Source organism: Gorilla gorilla, chromosome 19 (assembly GCF_029281585.2).
Source record: "Gorilla gorilla gorilla isolate KB3781 chromosome 19, NHGRI_mGorGor1-v2.1_pri, whole genome shotgun sequence".
In the NCBI taxonomy this organism is placed as follows: Eukaryota; Metazoa; Chordata; class Mammalia; order Primates; family Hominidae; genus Gorilla; species Gorilla gorilla.
Genome location: NC_073243.2, coordinates 95,357,312 through 95,377,448, shown reverse-complemented (window position 1 = coordinate 95,377,448; position 20,137 = coordinate 95,357,312). Strand labels below are relative to the sequence as shown.

Genomic DNA, 20,137 nt, shown 5'->3' with positions numbered 1-20,137 from the left:
AAAATCAAGAAATACCCAGACGGGTCCAACATGGAACTAAGAAAAGGAATGGGGTAAAAAACCACTGACAAGTTGCATCACGTAAGACCGTGGCTTTATCTAGGAATCGAGAAAAACAGCGGATATGCAAAGTTAAACAGGCATCAACACAGGTAAAATAAAACTAACTCCAATACACTGTGAAGTCAAAAATGGAATGGGAAGCTCAAACCCTGAACCCTGCTCTGCAATTTCTCTTATTTGCTATTCTGACACAGTAGGGAAAAGGAACCTACTTTTCAAACTTGGCTAAGACATCAGCTACAACAGTTCGACTTTCAATGGCTTTGTCGACGTGGCCGTTGTATTCAAACAAAGCAAACATGTTCCTGCTGTCCTCCATGGCCAGGCCTCGGATCAGCTTCTCCACCACCTGGAAGACACACCAGGGGGACTTCAGTTCCACAGGCTGCGGCCCCAACACGTGTTCCCAGAACGTGCCATCACCTGATCCCGGAGGGAGCTGCTGGCACAAGGGTGTCTCCAAGCAGCCTCCTAAAAATGTTACCTGTGTGGTCATCTCAGAATTTCAAAAGTACTATTTTCCCTTTGTTCTCTTGAGATTAGGTTTATCTCTTTCTTGCTGAAAATAACTCAGGGTATTTTGCCCATCAGTACAGGCAGATGCTGGGCTGATTTCTTGCAAACCTATATTAACAGGAAAAGCGGGTGAAAAGCTTCAGTCCTGTCTTTTAGCTGATAAATTTATGAACTCCAAGGAACAACAGAGACTCCAGATGTTTTTTTTGTTTTTTGGTTTTTTCCATAAGAAGCCTTGGGGGGTGGGGGTCGGTGGGGGTGGTTATTGGATTACCACCCTTTTGGCCAATTGGTTTTATAATAGTAAGTTCAAATTTTAAAAAGAATGTGTTCATCTGATATTCATCTAGCTAGTCATGTGGCAAACAGAAACACTTTGTGGCAGAAGCACTGCAATAAACCCTCGTCAAAGTGGCTGGACCTGAGCCAGGTCTGCAGCTCTGCTAGACACTCAGCTGCTTCTCAGCAAGATTATGTCTCAGGTACTTTGAGTTTATCTCTGTGTTTCCACTCAATATATATATTTTTATCTCTATATTCGTGTGGTTGCTTCTGGGTTACATGCATTTCCTTAGTACTGAGCAGCTGTACTAAGCAAATTGCAACTGTGCAGGACAGCCACTCTAACGCTGCACAATGTTCCTGACGCAGGTGTATTGCAGCAAGGCATCTAACAGAATAAGCAGCAGCTGCCTCTCCTCACCTCCCCAGCGGTGGTGTGGGAGTTGATGGTGATCTTGCAGGAGCCGCCGCCATGGCAATAGACCGTGGATGTCATTTCCTGCCTGTGGATCAGAGCTTCTATTTCATCTCGGGAAGGCACAAACTCTCGGCATTTGGTTTTCTTAAGAGATTCGTAAGTGAAGAGAGCGTATTTTTCCATCTCGGTTCCTGGAAACTGTTCCCGTATCCTAGGAGACAAACACTAACTGTTAATTTTTAGACTGATGGGGGCTGGCTGCTGGGAGGAACTAGGCTGTGCCAAGGTTCTGTAGACCAAAGCGGTGAATGGCCCCCACTGGTGAATGGAGCAAGCACCAGTGACTTCTTGGCAAGGGCCCGCTTCATTTTGTGCAGTTCAATTTAAATACAAAAAACCCCTAAAGAGCGAATGTCTCACTGGGAGCAACTGTGCTGCCAACTCACCTCTGCAGCGTTGTTAATACTTGAAAGAGTCATGCCTCATCCTATCATATGAAAATTCTTGGCCGGGCGCCGTGGCTCACGCCTGTAATCCCAGCACTTTGGGAGGCCGAGGCGGGTGGATCACCTGAGGTCAGGAGTTCGAGACCAGCCTGGCCAACACGGTGAAACCCCATCTCTACTAAAAGTACAAAAAATTAGCCAGGCGTTGTGGCGGGCGCCTGTAATCTCAGCTACTCGGGAGGCTAAGGCAGGAGAATCGCTTGAACCCAGGAGGCAGACGTTGCAGTGAGCCGAGATCATGCCATTGCACTCTAGCCTGGGCAACAAGAGCAAAACTCTGTCTCAAAAAAAGAAAAGAAAAGAAACTTCTTTTTCTATAGCTAATCAAAATCTCAATCAGATTGTTTCTATCTCTTTGATCTGGAACAAATATCCAAGTTTTGTTTTTTTTTTTAATATAGAGTAGTGGTAATTAATTGATCCAATGTCCTGCACATTAGGACATTACACCAACGGTGACTTGGTCCCTGAAATAACCTTGTGTGATTTAAAAAGGATGGCAGCATTCTCTAAGCTTGCTCAGGCAACCCACAAGTCTGACCCAGAGGTCCCTGTCCTACTAGAGGTGTCTTCTGTTCAAAAGCCTCTTTATCCGAACGAGGACCCAGTGCCCCACCTGTGTAAGCAGCTCTGCCCAGCTCATCTCCCATGCCCCCATGCTTTACCTTTTCAGATGGAACTTGAGATACTTGAGAATCCCTCGACTCGGCAGGAAGGTGCAGCTCAGGCATGTCAGGATCTGCCAGCTGTACAGGTTGCCCACACTGCCGGGGTGGGGCACTTTGTTGGTCTGTTTGATAAGCTGGCAGTACAGCTCGTCCCGCAGAGGTCGCAGGTCATGCCCTGTCTGTAGGATGCCCTGGATTATTGGAATCGGGTCAGACATGGACTCCAGTTGCTGCAGGGAATTGAATATCTTGATGGCCTCATCCTGAAGGGTGGTATAGCCTTTGTCTTTGAGCACTAGGACAAGCAAAACAAACACGGAACTCATCTGAGGGGTTCAGAATAGGGCATGAGCATAATTGGAGCAGTAGTCAAGACAAAGGAATAAATGAGGAGGACGGATGCAATGCCCACCACACTCCCTATACATCTCAATCAGTTGAACACAGATCTAAAAGCACAGAGGTGGGTAAGTTGACACTGTTTTGTTATCTAATTGAACTTCTTACCACATAAAATGCTTACTTAAAAGGTAATCTGTTGCTGAACAAAATCCTTTTTGGAATGCAAAATTACTTAGGATCTGGTTGTCTGGCTACTCGGCCAGGTGCAATGGCTCACACCTGTAATCTCAGCACTTTGGGAGGCCGAGGCAGGTGGGTCACTTCAGGCCAGGAGTTCAAGACCAGCCTGGGCAATATGGCGAAACCCTGTCTGTATTAAAAATTCAAAAATTAGCTGGATGTGGTGGCGGGTGCCTGTAATCCTGGCTACTTAGGAGGCTGAGGCATGAGAACGACCTTAACCTGGGAGGCAGATGTTGCAGTGAACCGAGATTGCACCACTGCACCCCAGCCTGGGTGACAGAGTAAGACTCTGTCTCAAAAAACAAAAACAAAACAAAAGGCTACTCTCAGTTCATGGGGAGAGCTGGCATTTTCTGATTCCTTTAAATCTCTTCCTTTACTACAGCAATCAATCTTAGCATTACTACAACCACACTCTAGAAGTCTTGCTTTAATAATGAATCTAAGTATATTTCATCTTTTTAGAAGTCTTGCTTTAATAATGAATCTAAGTATATTTCATCTTTTCCTTCCAATTCACGATGAATAAGAGAGTCTTTGAGATAAAAACAAATGCTTCTGTGTTAAGCTAAAGAGTTAGCAGGGCAAGTGGAATCACGGTCTCTGAGGAGTCGGGGTGGAGCTCTGGACTTACAGTTGAGATTTATGTCCCCGTACGGAAGGGGCAGGAGCGGGGAGTGCAAGGGGTGATGGGTGTATCGAAGGATCGGGTTCCGCTTGTAAATCTGTTCCACCACATCCGAGTTCAGGCAGTTCTCCTAAAAATAAAGGAAGCAAGCTTATTGTAAGAAACCTGTATTTTCCTACATATAAATATTTTTCAAGAGTCTCAAATATCCATAAACCTAGTGGGGCAAAGATGGTGGAAATCCAGTGTTAGGTGGTTTCATGGACGAAGATACCCATAATCTGTGTTTGAAGACAAGTCACAAAAATACATTCTTACAGCTCATTTCTTAGTTTCTCGTGCGTGTACTTCCCCATGTGATTTTAAATTTTCTCCCCTGGAGATTACATACATTTAAAAAATTTCATCTCGGCAGGGCATGGTGGCTCACACCTGTAATCCCCACACTTTGGAAGGCTGACGCAGGTGGATCGTGAGGTCAGCAGTTCAAGACCAGCCTGACCAACATGGTGAAACCCTGTCTCCACTAAAAATATGAAAATTAGCCGGGTATGGTGGCTGAGTAGCTGTAATCTCAGCTACTCATGAGGCTGAGGCAGGATAATTGCTTGAACCCAGGAGGCGGAGCTTGCAGTGAGCCAAGATCATGCCATGGCACTCCAGCCTGGCTGACAGAGCGAGACTCCGTCTCAAAAAAACATTTAGGCTGGGTGCAGTGGCTCATGCCTGTGCATTTTGAGAGCCAAAGGCAGGAGGATCACTTGGGCCCAGGAGTTTGAGACCAGCCTGGGCAACATAGTGAGGCCCTGTCTCTATAAAAAATAAGAGAGCAAAATAAAAAAAATTAATCTGATCTTCTGTTATTGATTTAGCCATCAGTAGCTAAATCATGTTATTTTTATCTATAGTTCATTTCATAAACACATTTTGCTAGTTCTTGAATTGCTGTTTCTATTCTCTCTATACCTGAAAACTACACACATTAATATATTCTTGGGGAGACTGTCCTTCCATGTGCCACCCTTGAAACCTAAAGTCTTTCATGGAATTTCTTCATCATGTACCTATGCTCCTAAAATGGTCATCTGGATATGAAAAAAACAAAGTTACTTTTAGAACCTTAAATAAACAGAAAAGTTGAAGGAGAGATAATGAATCATTCTATAGTGGTAATTTCATTTCCACTATAAAACTTTTTCAGTAATATCCAATTGAAGGCCACAAAAAATTTTTTAATTACTTAAATAATTTATATGGACTGATTTAGGATAACTTGACTCATTTCTTAAGAAGCATGGCTTTGTATTTGAAAAATTATATTTACTCTTTTAATGTCTAAATTCAAATTGATTCAAACAATTTTATGGACTTACTTAGGGTAACTTGACTTTTTTTTTTTTTTTTTTTTGAGACAGAGTCTTGCTCTTTTGCCCAGGCCGGAGTGCAGTGGTGCTATCTTGGCTCAGTGCAAGCTCCGCCTCCCGGGTTCACACCATTCTCCTCCCTCAGCCTCCCGAGTAGCTGGGACTACAGGCACCTGCCACCACACCCGGCTAATTTTTTGCATTTTTAGTAGAGATGGGGTTTCACCGTGTTAGCCAGGATGGTCTCAATCTCCTGACTTCGTGATCCGCCTGCCTCGGCCTCCCAAAGTGCTGGGATTACAGGCGTGAGCCACCGCGCCCGGCCAACTTATTTCTTAAGCAGCATGGCTTCATATTTGAAAAATCATATTTACTCTTTTTTTTTTGGAGACAGAGTTTCGCTCTGGTTGCCCAGGCTGGAATGCAATGGCGTGATCTCGGCTCACTGCAACCTCTGCATCCTGGGTTCAAGCGAGTCTCCTGCCTCAGCCTCCCAAGTAGCTGGGACTACAGGCACCTGCCACCATGCCCAGCTAACTTTTGTATTTTCACAAGAGACAGGGTTTCATCATGTTGGCCAGGCTGGTCTCAAACTCCTGACCTCAGGTGATCCACCCGCCTCAGCCTCCCAAAGTGCTCAGATTACAGGCATGAGCCACCGTGCCCAGCTGAAAAATTGTATGTACTCTTTTAATGTCTGAATTCAAACTGAAGAATACAAAAACAGGTAAGTTCCAGCACCGAAGACTGAGTGTGGCTGATACATGATAGTTTTACTCCTTTCAGAAGAAATCTTCAGAAAATAAATTTTTTAAGGCTAAAGATGAAATTATGTGTAGCCAGTCCCCTGGGTTGCATGGAAAACAACCTGAATCTGGTTCCAACTGGGTGTGGTGGCTCAAGGCCAGTCCCAGTGGCTCATGCCTGTTATCTCAGCACTTTGGGAGGCTGAGGTAGGCAGATCACCTGAGGTCAGGAGTTGGAGTCTAGCCTGGCCAACATGGTGAAACCCCATCTCTATTAAAAATACAAAAATTAGCTGGGCGTGGTGGTGGGTGCTTGTAATCTCAGCTACTCAGGAGGCTGAGGCAGGAGAATTGCTTGAACCTGGGAGGCGGAGGTTGCAGTGAGCTGAGATCGCACTACCGCACTCCAGCCTGGGTGACAAGCAAGACTCCGTCCTCCGTCTCAAAACAAAAAACAACTGGCTTGCCAGAATCTGGTTCTAAACACCTAAACACCCAGAGAACATATCACTTTGGAATCAGGAGGCCAATTTGATTTTGATGGAAAATTTATCCACCACTGATGGATTAGATCCTCTCCCACCTCCACAAAAACTGAGTTCCCTCTTGGATCTGGTTAGCTAATTTCCTTTGCCGTCCATCAGTAAAATACCTGCCTCACCATCATTCTAGCACCTTCTCTGTCACAGCCCCAGCTCTGTCCCTTGCCCTGGGAATCTGCCTGCAGGACTGCTTGGAGGGCCAGCAGTCTCCCTTGACTTGGTTCTGCACCCGGGACTGACCGGCTACGTGGGCAGTGCAACCAGAACATCCCCCATCAGCGTTCCATTTCCGGAAAGTGAGGGTAAGAATCCCCGCTCAGGGCTGCCATGCAACCATTCATTCCTTCATCTCACATACATTTACTGAGCCACTACACGTACTTATAAACAGGAATTTGTAATGTAACATGCTCGGTGTTAATATAGAGACTCAGGAGCTTCTGGAAGTTTGCACGTGCCTGAGAGGGATGCCAAGTGTTCTTCTAGACCACCCTGGGCTCCTTGGGAATTCACTTGTGTGGTCTGGAAACTGTACAGTGACAGTGGAACTAGCCGGTTACTCCTAGAAGGTCTCCAACTGAGGCTGAGGGGGAACCTGACGCAAGGCAGGTGGTCCCCCACGCAGGTCACCACATCCCCATGAGCAGGGAGCCCCACAGTGCAAGCTGCAGACCTCATCCTTCTGCCCACAGAACCCAACAGGTGGGATCGGGTGACTCAGCGAAAATGTCTAACACGTCCCGAGAGACAAAACATTTTTGGTCTCAAGTTTCGCATTTAGATTCCCGAAAGCAGGGTACTCAAACACAAATTGAACCAAGCGCTAGTTTTTTTTTTTTTTTTGAGACGAAGTCTCACTCTGTCGCCTAGGCTGGGGTGCAGTGGAATGATCTCTGCTCACTGCAACCTCTGTCTCCGAGGTTCAAGCAAGTCTTCTGCCTCAGCCTGCTGTGTAGCTGGGATTACAGGAATGTGTCACTACACCCGGCTAATTTTTGTATTTTTAGTAGAGATACGGTTTCACCATGTTGGCCAGGTTGGTCTTGAACTCCTGACCTCAAGTGATCCACCTGCCTCAGCCTTCCAAAGTGCTGGAATTACAGGTGTGAGCCACCGTGCCGGCCAACCAAGCACTAGTTTTGATTACAGAATAAAAATTGAGCTTCACTAATGCTGAGGTCTTGGTGCTCTAAGGGTAGAATCTCTGAGCTATAATCACCCACCTTGATGGGCTTGTCTTGTCTTACCTTGATATCTTGAATCAGCTGCTGGGTGGGGGTGTCGATCGGGGCCTTGGTGTCAGTCACGTTTTGAATGGCACTGGACCACCGGGTGGCCTCGTTGAGCAGCTTGGTGTAGAGCCGGTAACAGTGCTTGCGCCCGTACACGGTGACGTTCCAGTAGCCTGCAATGGCAGGGGTGCCCAGCACACGCATGTCAACGCCAACCTCGGGGACTGAGGCAATGCCTGTGTCCTCTCTGACCTCAGTCCCTTTAATTATTCAATTCAATAGACACTGGCTTAATTCCTACATGTGTCCTGTCCTGCCCTGCACTAGGTATCTAGTGATGAAGAAAAAAAGTGTCTCTTGCACTGTGACATTTACAGCTGAGATGGGGAGATGAGTATTAGAACAATAAACCCATCATTAAATATATACAGATAAATGATAACTGGCTCTGGAAGGGAAAAGGGTAAGTTAATGTCTCTTTTTGGGCTCTGGAACAGGAGTGAAAACTCTCTCTGATTTCTGACTTTCCTTCTTACTTCCTATTTCTTCCTTTCCTTTCTTTAGCCTCTCCCTTCAGAAGACAGCACTTGGCCTGGCAGTGTGTGAGTTCAGAGGCAAGCTGTCCGAACCGTCACCCAAACCTGACGTGAATGGAACAACTGTGTTAAACAGAAGCACAAGATCACAACCAACAACAAAAATCAAAATAAGCCATCTTCTGGAAACACTTTTATAATACTACAAAAATTACAAGAAACCCTCTAAGTTACCTGTGTACTTTCTATGCTACTAGGCTAAGTTCATGGACAGTCAGGATTTATCTTTTACAGGTTGCATAGGACGCTCATCGTACAATGATGGAAAACAGCCTGGCCCACATGGCAAAACCTGGTCTCCACCAAAAAGTATAAAAATTAGCCCGGTGTGATGGTGCGTGCCTGTAGTCCTAGCTACTCCTCGGGAGGCTGAGGTGGGAGGATTGCTTGAGCCCTGGAAGGCTGTAGTGAACCATGACTGCACCATTGCACTCTAGCCTGGGCAACAGTGTGAGACCCTGTCTCAAAAATAAGAATAAAAATTAAAAAGGATGAAAACAGAGTATATGAAAACCAAGCTTCCCGTACGATGCCCTGCATCTGTTGACATTTTCTTGTCCTTGCGAGAATCTTCCTACCACTCCATGAATCGACCTCTAGTACGGCTTAAACACTAAGTGGTCACATAGCTAACCCCAGACAGGCTTAGAAGATAAACCAAGAGGACAGCTTCTTTGCGGGGAAATAAAGTACACACGAGGAAGGAATCTTATTTCTTTGCCTGGAGCAAGCCCAGACTTTAAGATTTGATGCTCAGGGTTTGGGCAGCCAGCCTGGTTACCTGTCTCTTTGAATATCTTCTCATCTGGGGGGACGACAGAGCAGAGGCTGTTGAGGACCAGGGTCCCCAGTTTGAGCGCGTTCTTCTCTGAACTCTTGTAGTAATCCAGGGAATTGTGGGTGAGTACAAACCACCGTTTCTTCAGTTTCAGTGAAGACATCTTTGGACTGTTCTTCACCTCTTTGTGCAACCATCCTGGAAAAAAAGATTAAAGTGTAAATTAAAATCTGTGAGGAGAAACCCCAAAGACCACACAATCATCTGCATAATACTAACACATGGGTGGGGTTTCTAGCTGTTTGCCAGAAAAAGACAACGAACACCCCAACCCGATGTAAATGGAACAACTACATGAAAGAAAAGCCCAAAATCACAACTAGCAACAAAAAACACGACCCTCTAGAAACACTTTATAATACCACAAATTAAAAATCACTTACAAAATCTCCAACAGTCAAAATGACTGGGAAAAGCAGCTCAAAATGAAAATGCTGCAGATGTCTATATGCAAATGGAAAGGGGAGTCTGTTAAGCAGACCGAGGAAGCAGGGCAGGCAGTCACCTCTCACGATGAATTCCTGGCCCTCCACTCTGGTGTCCCCTTTGGACCTCTGCAGCAGGGTTATCCAGTGGTGCATCTCCTCCGGCGTGTCGGCGTTGCAGTGCAGCACCCGGTTGGCCGTGATGATCACAAATGAGTTGGGTCTGAGCCACAAGATGAGAAGGAAACAAAGCCCCTTAGCCCTACCATCAGCATCACCTCTGTGTGAACCGAGACTCAGTGCCTTCTTCCTGGCTTCTGGGTCACGGGATATACACTGCTAGGCTATCCGTGTTTTTATTAAGGCAAATGTTGCTCATTTCTGCAGAATTTCTTTTACGCATCATTAACCTTTAAACTTGGAGCAACACATTCATTCTGAAGGTCCTGGAAGGGAAAACATTTCTTCATGCAAAACTTTCCAGATGAAACTCAGTTCCGGGAAGGCTAAATAAGGTGACCATGAGGGAAAATTTTTTTTTGATGCCTCTCCAAAGTCAATTTCTTCCTGCCTTGGGTAATATTTCTGTGGGTTGGTAATGAAATGTCAGACACCAGCAATAAAAGAGGATCAGTAAATAGGTGTAGGTGGAGCATCTTAAATGCTTGATTACGCTTTGTACAAAAAGCCACCTGGGTCCGGGTTTCCAAAGTGATCTAACAAGGGTGCATTTCCTAGTCACGGATAACGTGATAATGGAAATTTACTTTCTCCCTCACCTCTTTTTGTCTGGAAATGCCCTGAACCTCTCTCATAGGCCCTTGCTAATATAAATACTAACTCCTCTATCTAACAGCTTAAGCTAGAGAATGTGAACTCTTTCTTGCAAGTCTTCAAATGTTCACTGTAGTTAGGTGACACAAAAATTTAAGAAAAAGAGTAACTGGACTGCAGGACACAGGAAAAGCTATGCAAACAGGCTAAACTTGACGTGCCCCTTAAAAATTAAAAAAAAACCTTTTTCTATAGTTGGCAAGGGAGAAAAGTGGCCAGTTGAGGAAGAGAGAAAACCCTGAATGAGGATGCAAAATTCTAAGGATGGATCATCACATGCCCAGCCTGGAGGAGTGAAGGGCTTGGGAGAGCAAAGATGTGGAGAAGGTAAGGTAGAATCTCACATACCAGAATAAGAAGCACCAGGGCTTTGATTACGGATATGACACATACATGTTAAAGATTCCTGAGCCAGGTATAAGGGGTGCAAGCTGACTACTAAAAACAAAGGACCCATGGTTCAGAAGGGCTCTTGTCAACGGGAGGGTGACAGAGACCCCACCACTCTAATTCTGCCAAGGAGGCACTATATTTTGTTGTCAATTTTAACACACTCGTATTCATTTTCCAGCATCTTACTGAGGGCAGAAGACAATTTTGATTCTTTCTCTGGTCCGTCCTAGAGAAACTTTTCTTAAATTCTGCTGCAGGCCAGAAGTAGAACTTACAAGATAATACAGAAAAACAGAGACAATAAAGATGAAGTTCACTGGGCACAAAGACGCGTAAGATCATCTCCAAAGATGATTTGCCTTCAAAAATCAAAACCAAAAAGGGTGCCAAGAAAGAAGAAATGTCAAGGAAAATCAATGTTTGTGGTTTATTAATACTCTATATATACATTATCATCAAAATCCTTTTCAAGTTTATCGTTAAGTTCAGAAAGGAGAATGACTCCCTTCCCCTTTGCTGGAATATCATTTTCCTAAACAGGCGTTTTCTTCCTGTATAAATCCCAAGTTTGTCCCTGTATACACATTAAAAATATTCCTCATGCTTTTTAAAATTGTCTAGGTTCCCACGGTTTTCCCCAGGACTCCAAAGATACCCAGAGAAGGAGACTTCCAGGTGACGTAAAATTGGGTACCAAGAAGGAAGACTGGATTGCTGGGGTTGACAAGGTGGGAACACACAGCCTTGTGTGATTTCACAGCCCTGCGAAGAGGGTTGTGACCCAGCAGCACAGACACCTGTGGACACACACAGGTGATGAGCTGTTTTTGTTAAGAGCCACATCTGAGCTTACCTATCAGGGCTGTCAGAGGCACACACAGAATCAATCAGCCCCACATCCAAGGTGCCCTGGAAAAGAACAAAAAGTAAAGAGAATGAGAGAAGCACTAAAGTAGGGTGCACACTACAGTAACACCTCTAGCCCACAACTCCCAATCAGACAGAAAAGGCTCTTTTCTTTTTAACTTCAAAATAATAGTTATCTATGAGACGACTCCTCTGTTGTGTGAGTACAAATAGCCTCTACACGGGGCAGAATCTATAGGCCATTTATTTTTAAAAATTACAAGTTAATCATTACCTCTTAACCTTTCAATAATTTATTTCTTTGTTTTTAAAAATATTTTACTAAATTTTCTACAAGTACCTCTATTTTAATTTAATTTAACTTGTTTGTTTTTGAAACAGAGTTTCACTCTGTTGCCCAGGCTGCGCAATGGTGTGATCTCAGCTCAACGCAACCTCTGCCTTCCAGATTCAAGTCATTCTCGTGACTCAGCCTCCTAAGTAGCTAGGACTACAGGTGTGGACCACCACACCTGGATAATTTTGTGTTTTAGTAGAGATGGGGTCTCGCCATGTTAGCCAGGCTGGTCTCAAATTCCTGGCGGCCTCAAGTGATCCACCCGCCTTGGCCTCCCAAAGTATTGGGATTACAGGTCTGAGCTACCGCACCTGGCCCCTCTTATTCTTAAAATATGTTCAGTGAACAGTGTTTATGATCTTCTTTCAATAGTACAAATTTCCTGATTATACTGTGTCCTTTAATTAAATCTTACACTTCTTCTCCTAAGAAACTTTATTTCAAGTTTTTCTGATGAGGAAATAAAATTTGATTTCCGAAGCAGGGTTTTGTAACTTTTGCGTATGTGTCTGGGATAGAGGGAAGACAAAGAATACAATTTAGATTTCGGCCCAGCACAGTGGTTCACGCCTGTATCACCACTTTGGGAGGCTGAGGCATGTGGATTGCCTGAGCTCAGGAGTTCCAGACTAGACTGGGCAACATGGTGAAACCCTGTTTCTACTAAAATACAAAAAATTAGCCGGGTGTGGCGGCATGCGCCTGTAGTCCCAGCTACTTGGGAGGCTGAGGCAGGAGAATTGCTTGAACCTGGAGGCGGAGGTTGCAGTGAACTGAGATCTCGCCACTGCACTTCAGCCTGGGTGACAGAGTGAGACTCCATCTCAAAAAAAAAAAAAAAAATAAGAATACAACTTAGATTTCACCAAGTCCTTTGAAGAGTGTGATGTGTGCTTCCATGACTTCATAAAAAGTAGGATTATTTCTTTTCTTCTTTTAAAGGTTTGAGGTGGGAGAATTGGAATGTATTACTATTTATAACCTTCTGTAATTATTCGTTTTTGTTGTTTGTTTTTTTAGGAGACAGGGTCAGGCTGCTGGAGTTCAGTGGCGCAATCATAGCTCACTGTAGCCTCGAATTCTCAGGCTCAAGCAATCCTCCTGCCTCAGCCTGCCAAGTAGCTGGGACTACAGGCCCATAATACCACGCCTGGATAATTTTTAATTTTTTTCATAGAGGCAGTGTCTTGCTATGTTTCTCAGGTTGGTCTTGAACTCCTGGCCTCAAATGATCCTCCCACCTCAGCCTCCCAAAGTGCTGGGACTACAGGCATGAGCCACAGTGTCCAACTTAATTTACTGTATTTATTATTGTATTATATTGTACTACTTATTGTATTTATTATTGTATTGATTTTAAACTCAAATGGTCCTGTTTTTCTCCTTAATTATTCTATATTTATCTTTTAAAAAAAAGACTGTCTGGAAATTCCCAATCTTTCCCTTTTTTACCATCCTGACGCCCTCCCCGTCCCTGCCCCTAGACACCCCGCCCCCATCCCACGCAGTGCTCCCGTACCACAGCATTCTGTGGGTTTGCCTGCTCATCATGCATCTCCTGGATCTCCTGGTCCGTGGACGCGTGGACCTGACTCAGCACGCTGAACCACTGGCTGTGGGGAAGAGAGAGCAACTGTCAAGGAGAGGCCAACCTCGTACTGGCAAAGCAATAGTGCCCTACTGCACGTGCTCTGTGAAAATGACATCTCTAAGCACCTTTGCTTTTAATTTGATTACTTCTTAGGGGTAAATGTCGGTTTCATTACCAAAGAATAAAGTGAGAAGAAGCAGATAAAGTACCCGTAAATGCCTTTTAGTGCTATATTATGTTCTAACTTTAGGTCAATGGACGCCCTTTTCTCCAGGTCCCATAGACCTTTACAGACATTTGACGATGATGAATGAGTTCCTTGAGAAATTAACAGCAAATAATAAAATCCTCAGTTCTACCCAAAATACTCATATCAAGGATCCTTACTTAAGATATTACTTATAAACTAGGGAACATTCAGGTGCTTTTTCTGTTTTAAAAAATAAATTTTAAGGTGAGAAGATCAATATAGGTTGAGCATCCATAATCCAAAACAAATCTGAAATCTGAAATGCTTCAAAATTCAAAACTTTTTGAGCACCAACATGATGCTCAAAGGAAATGCTCACTGGAACATTTCAAATTTTCAGATTAGGGATGCTTAACCAGTAAGTCTAATGCAAATATTCCAAACTCCAAAATCTGCACCACTTCCAGTCCCAAGCATTTTGGGTAAGGGATACTCAACATGTAATGGAGAGTATCATATTGGAATGGCCACTAGATGTCTATTTTTTTTTTTTTATGAGATGGAGTTTGTCTTCTTGCCCAAGCTGGAGTACAATGGCACAATCTCGGCTCACTGCAACCTCCGCCTCCCAGGTTCAAGTGATTCTCCTGCCTCAGCCTCTCGAGTGGCTGGGATTACAGGCACACACCACCATGCCCGGCTAATTTTTGGTATTTTCAGTAGAGATGGGGTTTCACTATGTTGGCCAGGCTGGTCTTGAACTCCTGACCTCAGGTGATTCACCTACCTCGGCCTCCCAAAGTGCTGGGATTACAGGCATGAGCCATTGTGCCTGGTCTAGATGTCTATTTTTGTTATGTATTCCCAGGATGGGGTTTTCAACCATTTAACAGCATTTCTACTCAAGTCAATAAAACCACAGGAGAGTTGGAAATGAAAAAGAACTGTTTAAAGTAGAAAACTATTTTGACCAGAGAACTCTTCCATCTTTATTTCAAATGAGTACTCTCACATCCAACCTCATCACAATCAGAAAATAAAGGAAAACGTGTCTGGGCATGGTGGCTCACACCTGTGATTCCAGCACTTTGGGAGGCCAAGGTGGGAGGATGGCTTGAGCCCAGGAATTTGAGACCAGCCTGGGAAATTTACTGAGGCCCAGTCTCTACAAAAAATAAAAAATTAGCTGGGTGTAGTGGTACATGCTTATAGTCCCAGCTACTCGGGAGGCTGAGGCAGGAGGATCACCTGAGCCCAGAAGGCCAAGGCTGCAGTGAGCCACGATTATTCCACTGCACTCTAGCCTGGGTGACAGAGCAAAACTCTGCCTCACAAAAAAACAAATACAAAACGAAACAAAACATGTCAACTTAAGAAAAATCAAGCAGAACAAAGCATCAGGAAAATGACTATGAACAGACAGACATGCATCCATCTAGCATTTACTGACCAACTACAAAATGTGAGCGCTATCAAATATGAAAGAGACGCTAGGGTATCCTTCTCCTGCTGGGGGCTTATAAGACAAAATATATATATACTCCTACTGTTTAAGGCAGAGGGGAAGTACTTGGTATCCAATGGCATGTTTAAGTTAAAAAAATGACACCATATGTAAAGGTAGGCTGTGCAAATGATTTACAGCAAAGCACTAAAATCTATCTCGCGTGCTTCCTAAGGGAGAAAAATGTGACTACAAGCTTGAAAATATTCAACATATACAAGAGATATGCATATCTCTTGTATACATCAAGGAAAACACTTTAATATAAATTTGCACTATCCATTCTGGTTAACCAAACAGCAAGACTTCATTGCTTTGCTCATCTCAAAAATATCCCAAATTAAACATTGAAAAAGACATACATTCAAGTTGTAGGAATCACATACACAAAGGCATAAAATTTGTTGCACTTTCAATTCTGTCTAGATTAGACTCTTAAATTTATAAATTTCTTCTCTTGAATCAAGTATAACTTGGAATCTGAAAAGGAATTTTTTTAAAATAGTGTTCCACTGGTCAGGAGAAAAAGTCCTTGGCTAAAATATTCCAAAGGTTAAATTTAGCAGGTTCATCGTGGCATAAAACAGGGCAGCTGCCAAACGCTGGGCCTATAATTCAGCTGAAAAGCTGCAGGCATTCCCTGGGCCACAAACAACCACATGTGGTCTCCAGGAGTCCCAGACAGAATGATGGGCTATAATTCCAGGTTTGCTTGTTTTTCCAGTTTGTGTTAGAATTTATGGGTCTAAGCAGGGTTTTAGTTTGTTCCCATGGGAAGAATTATTTTCTGGTGTCTTTACCCTTAATGTTGCTACCATGGTACTGTATCAACTCAGAAAGATTCAAAGGGCAAGGGGTAGCGAGGGGTCCTGAGAACATACTAGAAGGTCCTAATGATCTTGGGGCTGAGAATTGAAGAATTCAGCTATTGGATGTTACCCTCGTAAATTAAAAGACGTTCTCAGCCAGGCAGAGGCTCACGCCTGTAATCCCAGCACTTTGGGAGGCTGAGATGGGCAGATCACCTGAGATCGGGAGTTCGAGACCAGCCTGACCAACATGGAGAAACCCCATCTCTACAAAAAATACAAAATTTGCCAGGCGTGGTGGTGCATGCCTGTAATCCCAGCCACTTGGGAGGCTGAGGCAGGAGAATTGTTTGAACCTGGAAGGTGGAGGTTGCGGTGAGCCAAGATTGCGCCAGTGCACTCCAGCCTGGGCAACAAGAGAGAAACTCTGTCTCAAAAAAAAGGAAAAAAAAAAACAAAAGATGTTCTCTAGCATTGCTCAGACACCTCCAGCATAACCCTGCAGACTCACAAACTCACAAGCTGCAGGAATAGACAGGACAGACGTTCCACGGTGTCAGATCCACAAGGTGACCCTGTGATCCATCACACTGAAGAGCAAATGCTAAGTTTCCTTAATTTTGTGCTATGTCTCCTCAGCACTCCAGCATGGAAACCTGAAGTCCAGGAAGTTACAGACAACTTGCCCCAGCCAATGAAGGCCTCCACCCTCTTCTAATCTCAGTCAAAAGTTAAAGCTCCTTAGGAGCAAATGTCTCCATTCAACAGAATTGAGGTTGCACTGCATTACAAATGATACTAACCGTTCTCTATACCCTAGTCTCTTATTCTGCAAAGTATGGATGATGGTAATAATTAATGTCTACCTTGCAGGATTCAAGAGAATCAAAAGAGTTAATATTTATGAAGCATTTAGAATACTTCCTGAAATACTTAGGTATGAAACATTTAGAATATTAGCCTGAAATATAATTGTGATTACTGTTGCACCAAGCTAATAGTAAGTTCTGTGTAAGTTAGTACCTCTTCCATTGAATTCTTCAATATTAAGATCTCTAAAACCCCCCAGTGCCATAGCACTATCAGTTACTTAAACAGCCATCAGTTACTGCTCCCTGCCCTTTTGGTCCTTATGCAAACACAAACGATTCACTTTCAAAGCTCAGAAGCTTCCAGAGGGTAGATTTTCAGCTTCATGCAGCTGTATAATTTACACACGCTACCAGTGACAGTAACAGCCTGAGAGACAGATGACAATGGGTCTGTCTAGTGGCACTGGAGGCTGGAAATCCTGAACCCTGTGCTGTACTTGAACACATTTGCCCAGGGAAAGATTCCCCAAGGGACAAGTACATCAATCTCGTATGACTCTTGGTTCTTCAAAAAAAAAGTCAATTAAAATTTTTCAAGGCCAGTACAGTAAACAGTGCTCTGTGTGATGCTCACACCTGTGCATGAGGGAGCAGGATGTGGGTAACACGAAGTCAACAGCACAGACTCACCTGGCATCTTCTGGGGACTCTGCAATCAGGTGGAAAGTCCTATCGGCCATAATGATGTCGATCCCATTCTCCTTGGTGGTGTTATCTATGATCTCTCTGCAAAGGAGCAAAAGCAACAAATGCACATCAGGAACACCAAATTCTGAATAACTGAGGAAAGCAATTAATGAAGCCAATGACTAGAGTTGGGAACTGTCTGTTACTGAAGAAACAGTACACAGTTGGCTCTCCATATCTGCGAGTTCAGGATTTGTGGGTTCTGCACCTGTGGATTCAACCAGCAGCAGATCAAAAATAAAAATCCAATTTAAAAAATAATACTACAAATTAAAAAACAATACAGTGTAACTACTATTCACAATGCATTTGCATCATACTAGCTATTGTAAGTAATCTAGAGACGATTTGAGGCATGTGGGAGAATATGCATAGGTTACATGCAATGACTACATCCTTTTATAGCAGGAACTCGAGCATCTGGGGATTTTGGTGGCTGCAGTGGGGTGGGGAGTGGGGTGGTGGTTCTGGAACCCGTCACCAAAAGACATGGAGGGACCTACAATGGTTTTCCTTTTAGCAATGATGAAGATACCCTCTAGGGGGAGCCAGTCTCATCTCTGCTGCCAGGGAGGAGGCTGCTGGTGTGGCCAGGGATAGCAGGGTTCCCCTGACTTCTCTAGGGGAGAGGCTCTCTCCCCTCACACTGGTCCGCCCAATGCCCACCCCTGCTCAGGACCCAGACAGGCCTGGGGCAGCAGCCCCTACTCCTGCCTGCAACTTCCTTTGGATCCTTTCTCAAATCTACAAAAGCCAACCGTGGCCTGGTGTGAGCTCTTTCCCTAATTCATCACAGCTCTCTCCCAGCTTAAGGCCAGGGCATCTGCGTCTGAATTCTGCTTGAGATGTGCACATTATTTCCATCAGGGGTGCTGGGAGTGAGGAGCAGGATTTGGGTGTGTCTGGTCTCAATACCATCTTGATCTCATCTGCAACCCTCCCTAAACAACACTAGAGAAATAAAATTGGTGAACCAGGTTAACAAAATCAGGGTGAAACAGCAGCAGATGTTAGGATCAGACCAGAGATAGTAATACGTTTGATGAAGAAGGGTTTGGGGCATAAAGCCAGCTTGCTCTGATAACTAAAGAAGTGCAAATGTGCGGCCGGGCGTGGTGGCTCACGCCTGTAATCCCAGCACTTTGGGAGGCTGAGGCGGGCGGATCACGAGGTCAGGAGATCAAGACCATCCTGGCTAACACGGTGAAACCCCATCTCTACTAAAAATACAAAAAATTAGCTGGGTGAGGTGGCGGGTGCCTGTACTTCCAGCTACTCGGGAGGATGAGGCAGGAGAATGGCGTGAACCCACGAGGTGGAGCTTGCAGTGAGCTGAGATCGCGCCACTGCACTCCAACCTGGGCGAAAGAGTGAGACTCCGTCTCAAAAAAAAAAAACAAAAGTACAAATGTTCACAATAAAACATGTATTTTACAGCAACAAAACTAAAATAGTCTGGTTAGAAAATAAGTATTATCTGACCTCATAGCTAGAGTCACTGAGATGAAATATTAAAAAAAAAAAATCAAGATCAGGGCCGGGCGTGGTGGCTCACGCCTATAATCCCAGCACTTTGGGAGGATGAGGCAGGCGGATCACTTCAGGTCAGGAGTTTGAGACCAGCCTGGCCAACATGGTGAAATCCCGTCTCTACTAAAAATACAAAAATTAGCCAAGCGTGGTAGTGCGCACCTGTAGTCCCAGCTACTCGGGAGGCTGAGGCAGGAGAATCGCTTGAACCCTGGAGGCAGAGGTTGCAGTGAGCCGACATGGTGCCACTGCACTCCAGCCTCAGTGACAGAGCGAGACTCTGTCTCAAAAAAAAAAAAAAAATCAAGATCAGAACTACTGCTGACATCACAAGAGGACAACCAGCTACTCTAAGCCTTCTTAACAGAAATCAATACCAACACAAGTGAAGCACTCTTAAACAGAAAGAAAACCTGAACTCAATCACTCTCTAGGTCTAATGACCAATTCACAAGAAATAAATGAGAAAGAGAAACACGTTCAAACACGTGCCCATATAGCTTTGGTGACATCTAGAAACCATGGGATAAGCGAGCTAACATGTTCCATTACAAACAGCAAGTGAAAGAAAGGCAGAGGGGGCATCTATACATTAAAAGAGACTTGAGTGATCTAAAAACCAGTGACAACATCTAGACCTCATTTGGATTCTGACTTGAAGAAAGTAACTATAAAACCAACCCAAACCAACAAGAACACTACCACCTCCACTTATAAGGAAACTGCAGGCCAGGCACAGTGGCTCACGCCTGTAATCCCAGCACTTTGGGAGGGTGAGGTGTGCGGATCACCTGAGGTTAGGAGTTCGAGACCAGCCTGGCCAATATGTGAAACCCTGTCTCTACTAAAAATACAAAAATTAGCCAGGCATGGTGGTAGGCACCTGTAATCCCAGCTACTCAGGAGGGTGAGGCAGGAGAATCGCTTGAACCAGGGAGGCAGAGGTTGCAGTGAGCCAAGGTTGTGCCACTGCACTCCAGCCTAGGCAACAGAGTGAGACTTGGTCTCAAAAAAATAAAAATAAAAATAAAAATAAAAAAATAAGGCCACTGCAGAAATCTGAACAATGACTGGGAGTTTGGATAATATTAGGAGCTAACATTATTTTTTTTAA

At 44.3% G+C, this 20,137-nt stretch overlaps 1 protein-coding gene across 1 annotated transcript in view; it reads right to left on the bottom strand.

Moving 5' to 3' along the window:
- Nucleotides 1-20,137, bottom strand: part of MYO10 (myosin X) — a 267,318-nt gene that overhangs the window by 7,124 nt on the left and 240,057 nt on the right. The window contains exons 28-37 of the mRNA XM_019013445.4: nt 17,437-17,532; nt 13,360-13,453; nt 11,490-11,545; nt 9,490-9,632; nt 8,928-9,122; nt 7,566-7,723; nt 3,673-3,796; nt 2,451-2,748; nt 1,283-1,490; nt 276-412 (exon numbers count right to left, since the gene is read on the bottom strand). Of these exons, the coding sequence (XP_018868990.2) occupies nt 276-412; nt 1,283-1,490; nt 2,451-2,748; nt 3,673-3,796; nt 7,566-7,723; nt 8,928-9,122; nt 9,490-9,632; nt 11,490-11,545; nt 13,360-13,453; nt 17,437-17,532 (1,509 nt within the window). The remainder of the gene's footprint in view (nt 1-275; nt 413-1,282; nt 1,491-2,450; nt 2,749-3,672; nt 3,797-7,565; nt 7,724-8,927; nt 9,123-9,489; nt 9,633-11,489; nt 11,546-13,359; nt 13,454-17,436; nt 17,533-20,137) is intronic.